This window comes from Pristiophorus japonicus, chromosome 10, assembly GCF_044704955.1.
Source record: "Pristiophorus japonicus isolate sPriJap1 chromosome 10, sPriJap1.hap1, whole genome shotgun sequence".
Classification (NCBI taxonomy): domain Eukaryota; kingdom Metazoa; phylum Chordata; class Chondrichthyes; family Pristiophoridae; genus Pristiophorus; species Pristiophorus japonicus.
In genome coordinates, this window is record NC_091986.1 from 199,476,280 (window position 1) to 199,482,279 (window position 6,000).

Genomic DNA, 6,000 nt, shown 5'->3' on the forward strand with positions numbered 1-6,000 from the left:
ACGAGTGGACCCAGCTAACTAGGACTGCCTGTTGCCCCGGACATTATTTTCCAGACAGCTCATAGATAGCAAGGCGACAGGCACAAGGCACATCATCGCAGCTAACACTCTAACCAATCAAGAGGCGTCGACTCCCAAAGCTTGAAATGCAAATACTTGCAAAATCAAAAAATGGACTCAGTATAAGTGAGGCTACATTTAAGGGGGAAAAAAAGGGAAAATGACAAAGACTCTCTTTAATTCAGTAATCCCTTCAAAATCTTGAGGAAAAACTGGCATAACAATAAACATGTATTCTTTCCAGCTGAACGGTACTACACGGAGTAATTGCTCAGTCTGTTTGCTGCAGAGGAACATCTCATGCACCTGTTATGCAGTTGCACATTAGGATAGCAGATCTTCGGAGATTAGACAATCTAACTTTTAATGAAACTGAAATACAAAGAAGGCCTATGATTCCATTTTTTTTTTTAAATGTACAAGCATCCCAACTCCTTCTGAAGAGAAAGACGGTTACTCTGTACAAATGGTTCATCGTACGTTATTGTATATTTACAAATATTACTGCTATGCCAGAACTATGATCACCATCAAATAGAACCCTGGAATTTTGCAGTATAGGAAGAGGCCACACAACCATTACATCTCTTGTTGAACATAAGAAATAGGAGCAGGTGTAGACCATTCGGCCCCTCGAGTCTGCTCCACCATTAAATAATGGCTGATCTTCTACCTCAACTCCACCTTCTCGCGCTATCCCCATATCCTTTAGTTCCCTTGACTATCAGAAAGAGCTAAAGAAAGACTTGCATTTATAATAGTGCCTTTTACGTTCACAGGGCGTCCCAAAGCGTTTTACAGCCAATGAAATACTTTTGAAGTGTACTCACTGCTGTAATGTAGGATACGCAACAGCCAATTTCCGCACAGTAAGCTTCCACAAACAGCATTGTGATCATGATCAGACAGTTTATTTATTGATCGTTGGTTGAGGGATAAATATTGGCCAGGACACCAGGCACAAGTCCCCTGCTCTTCTTTGATCTTTTACGGCCCAGAGAGAGCAGAAGGGGCCTTGGTTGAACGTCTCATCCGAACGACGGCACCTCCAACAGTGCAGCACTCCCTCAGAACTACACTGGGAGTCTCAGCCTAGATTATTGTGCTCAAGTCTCTGGAGTGGGAGTTGACCCACAGACTTCTCTCTCAGATGCAAGGGTGCCACCCACTGAGCCACAGCTGACACCCTGATAAGGGGCTGATATCCACTTATCCGGTTTTAAACACGAATGTGGACTTCTTTTGGTCAAGCTTGCCTTACTGCAGTCACATCCTAGCTCATCTAAACCTCATCAAAACTATCTTATTTTCTCAAACAATTAGCCTTTTACTCCGCTAATTGCATCTTACAAAAATACATAGGCAAATGTGAATAGATATTTTCACTGTCTCCCCCTTTGATCTCCCCAGATCATGCAACATTGGCAGCCAAAAATGCAGACTTGCCCAAAATGATGCAGCCGAGATCAGCAACAGCGTGATGGGGGAAGAAAAAGAAATCTGAAATAAAACATTCATATTTATATAGTGCCTCATCACATTTAAACGTCTCGAAACACTTCATATAATGAATTGCAATTTTTGGAGTGCAGTGTTATTATGCAGGAAAGCAATGCAGCTATTTTGTGCCAGCACATAATGAAACAAATGACCAGTCCATCTGTTTTGCTGGTTGTACAGCTAACATAAAAACATAAGTACATAAGAAATAGGAACAGGAGTAGGCCATACCGACCCTCGAGCCTGCTCCGCCATTCAATAAGATCATGGCTGATCCGATCATGGACTCAGCTCCATTTCCCCGCCCGTTCCCCATATCATTTAAGAAACTGTCTATTTCTGTTTTAAATTTATTCAATGTTCCATCTTCCACAGCTCTCTGAGGCAGTGAATTCCACAGATTTACAACCCTCAGAGAAAGAATTTCTCCTCATCCGAGTTTTAAATGGGCCGCCCCATATTCTAAGATCATGCCCTCTAGTTCTAGTCTCCCCCATCAGTGGAAACATCCTCTCTGCATCCACCTTGTCAAGCCCCCTCATAATCTTATACGTTTCGATAAGATCACATCTCATTCTTCTGAATTCCAATGAGTAGAGATCCAACCTTCTTAACCTTTCCTCATAAGTCAACCCCCTCATCCCCGGAATCAACCTAGTGAACCTTCTCTGAACTGCCTCCAAAGCAAGTATATCCTTTCGTAAATATGGAAACCAAAACTGCACGCAGTATTCCAGGTGTGGCCTCACCAATACCTTATATAGTTGTAGCAATATGTTCCATCCCCTTTGCAATAAAGGCCAAAATACCATTGGCCTTCCTGATCACTTGCTGTACCTGCTGCATACTATCCTTTTGCGTTTCATGCACAAGTACCCCCAGGTCCCGCTGTACTGCGGCACTTTGCAATCTTTCTCCATTTAAATAATAACTTGCACTTTAGCAGAAAAAAATCAAAGAGCATGACCTCACACTTTCCAACATTATACTCCTTCTGCCAAATTTTTGCCCACTCACTTAGCCTGTCTATGTCCTTTTTGCAGACATTGCTCTCCTCACACATTACTTTTCCTTCCATCTTTGTATCGTCAGCAAGCTTGGCTACGTTACACTCAGTCCCTTCTTCCAAATCGTTAATATAGATTGTAAATAGTTGGGGTCCCAGCACTGATCCCTGCGGCATCCCACTAGTTACTGGGAGGAACATTGGCCAAGAAACTGGGATAAGGGGAATCAAGGGATATGGAGATTGGGTGGGAAAGTGAAGTTGAGGTCGATAATCAGCCATGATCTTATTGAATGGTGGAGCCGACTCGAGGGGCCGTATGGCCTACTCCGGCACCTATTTCTTATGTTCTTATAACTCACTACTATATATATTTTTTTGAGTAGTACCATGGAATCTTTCAGGTCAAGCTGAACAAGTAGACAGAAAGTCTTGCATTTATATAGCACCTTTCACGACCACCGGATGTCCCAAAGCGCTTCACAGTAATTAAGTACTTTTGAAGTGTAGTCACTGTTGTAATGTCGGAAACACAGCATATAATTTGCACACAGAAAGCTCCCACAAACAGCAACGTGATAATGACCAGATAATGTTTTTGTTATGTTGATTGAGAGATAAATATTGGCCAGGACACCGGGGAACTCCCCTACTCTTCTTCAAAATAGTGCCATGGAATCTCTTACATCCACCTGAGAGCAGACGGGACCTCGGTTTAATTTCTCATCCGAAAGACGGCACCTCCAACAGTGCTTTTTGTGCTCAAGTGTCTGGAATGGGACTTGAACCCACAATATTCTGATCAGAGGCGAATGTGCTACCCGCTGAGCACAGCTGACAAGACAGAACCTTGATGTAACTTGTCAGCCAAAGAACAATCATAGGCAGTCCCTCGGAATCGAGGAAGACTTGCTTCCACTCTTAAAATGAGTCCTTAGGTGGCTGAACAGTCCAATACGAGAACCACAGTCCCTGTCACAGGTGGGACAGATAGTAGTCGAGGGTAAGGGTGGGTGGGACTGGTTTGCCGCACGCTCTTTCCACTGCCTGCGCTTGATTTCTGCATGTTCTTGGTGATGAGACTCGAGGTGCTCAGCACCTCCGACAATGCACCCCTTCTTTTGTACGTAACCAGGGTCAAGTGCTCAAGTTGTGTCTGACCCAAATACGAGAATGCTGCCAACTAAGCAACGCTGATCCTTTCTCTGAAAATGTTAACCTATTTTTTCCCCCTTTCTGATGTCAGTGATTCTGATGTTATTTCTAGATTTGTTCTGTACTGTATAGAAACATAGAAAATAGGTGCAGGAGTAGGCCATTCGGCCCTTCTAACCTGCACCGCCATTCAATGAGTTCATGGCTGAACATGCAACTTCAGTACCCCATTCCTGCTTTCTCGCCATACCCCTTGATCCCCCTAGTAGTAAGGACCTCATCTAACTCCTTTTTGAATATATTTAGTGAATTGGCCTCAACAACTTTCTGTGGTAGAGAATTCCACAGGTTCACCACTCTCTGGGTGAAGAAGTTCCTCCGCATCTCGGTCCTAAATGGCTTACCCCTTATCCTTAGACTCTGGTTCTGGACTTCCCCAACATTGGGAACATTCTTCCTGCATCTAACCTGTCTAACCCCGTCAGAATTTTAAATGTTTCTATGAGGTCCCCTCTCATTCTTCTGAACTCCAGTGAATACAAGCCCAGTTGATATCAGTTGATACCAGTTGTATATCAGCAACAGTAAAGCAGGGTGGGGAGAAATTAAAATAATTAATCCTATGTCTCGCCAATTCCATGACTCTGTGTTTGTGCTCCAACATGCTACACCACCAGAAATTCTCTACTCATTAACTCAGGCCTACTTGTACAGTCTAATAACCTACCAGTATACTGGCTGGTTCAGCCAAGCAATAGATCTTTCCTTCACATCCTGCCAATGCACTACTTGAAGGCAATTTACTAACGCAGGTTGCATTCAACCAAACACAAAGGCAGACATTTGCATTTCAAAAGTGAAGAAAATATGGGAACCACCAAAAATGTCTAAGCAGCTCCTTTCGGGTTGGGGTTTCTTAAAATGCTGTATAGATTTTGTTCCACATTGATCTCTGTAAACAGTAAAATAAATGGGCAAATAGCTAATTCGACAAAGTGAGCCTGCAAGTATTCGTGGCCGCAAATAAAAAGTTACTATGCCATTTATTTTTTAAATGGTCTATTAATAATCGAGAGGCAGGAACAGATTTGAGGAGCTCCTGGGCAACTATGATGCAGCACTCGGGCAACCTAACTTGGAACGTGGCAGCAAGCGAAGCACGCAGGACTGATTGCCGTGTGACGAATCAGAACGGCCGCAGAGAGCCGACGGGCCAATCGGGGGAGAGGGGCGGGGCTCGCAGCCACTCAGCCAGGTTAGGTTCAGGGGCTCTTGTCACTTTCAGTCCGATTCACAAAAAGATACAATTAAAATGGCAACATGACATTCGGGGCTGAATGGAACTGAATACATTAGAACGTTAAGACATACACACGGTGTATGAAGGTTCTTTAAGTTGTCACAGCGCTCGCACAATGGCAGTGGACCCAGTGTCCAGATATAAAAAGCTTCTTCATAATGCATTAAATTATTTTTCTTGATGATAAATTCACACGCCCCCCCTGCTTTACCGTATATCATCGCCAAGCCAGTCTCATGGAGGAAACGAAAGCGTCGGTGCTTGAAGAGCCAGATGGTGAGGATGGTGAGAGTGAGGAGCAGGATGAAAAGCAGCAGGTTCGCGCTGTCCTGCCGGTGGCTTTCTTCCGCCTCTTTCTCCGTGGTGATCTCCTCCATGGCGCTGTCCGCCCCGCAGCGCCGAACCGAGACACTCAGCAGCCCCAGCAGGACGAGCAGAGGCTTCCTCACGCCGCACACCCGAGCCCCCCAGTCGCGGCTGCTGCTGCTGCTCCTGCCGAGCTCCATTGCTTCGGAAAGCTTGCCTTGTGTATGTGTTAACCTGCTAGTGATTCGGGCACTGTCAATACTGCGTAGCATCGGAGAGAAGGGGCGGGGAAAGAGAGGAGGAGAATTCCCTTCTGCTCAAACCCCGCCTCGTACTTAAAGAGGAAATGCGATTTCTGTTCGTGGATAGACTAGAAAAGCTGGGGGCTGAGAGGAGACTTGATGGAGATGTTCAAAATCATGAAGGATAATTATATTTATTTAGTTTGTGCAGTATTTTTGCTATCTCACTTTCTGTGTTTTGCAATCAAAATTTGGGAATTCTTGGATCTACCCCTTTTTCTTATAGCTACTATGCAGTTCATATAAAGTCACTGACTTACAATTGTTTGTTGTTTTCAAAGGTGTGTATCTGTAAAGCATGCACTCTCATGTTCCGCCACCAGGGAGCTCATCCCCTTAAGTCCCAAGGGATCCCAGCATCCCTTGGGAGC

The 6,000-nt window shown here is 44.5% G+C and overlaps 1 protein-coding gene across 2 annotated transcripts in view; it reads right to left on the minus strand.

Annotated features, from left to right (window-relative positions):
- The window catches only part of slc9a7 (solute carrier family 9 member 7), a 195,250-nt gene extending 189,647 nt beyond the window's left edge, over positions 1-5,603 (minus strand). For both annotated transcript variants that reach the window (XM_070892484.1, XM_070892483.1), the window contains exon 1: positions 5,233-5,603. In XM_070892484.1, the coding sequence (XP_070748585.1) occupies positions 5,233-5,599 (367 nt within the window). In that variant the 5' untranslated portion in view covers positions 5,600-5,603. The remainder of the gene's footprint in view (positions 1-5,232) is intronic.
- Between the last annotated feature and the right edge of the window lie 397 nt (positions 5,604-6,000).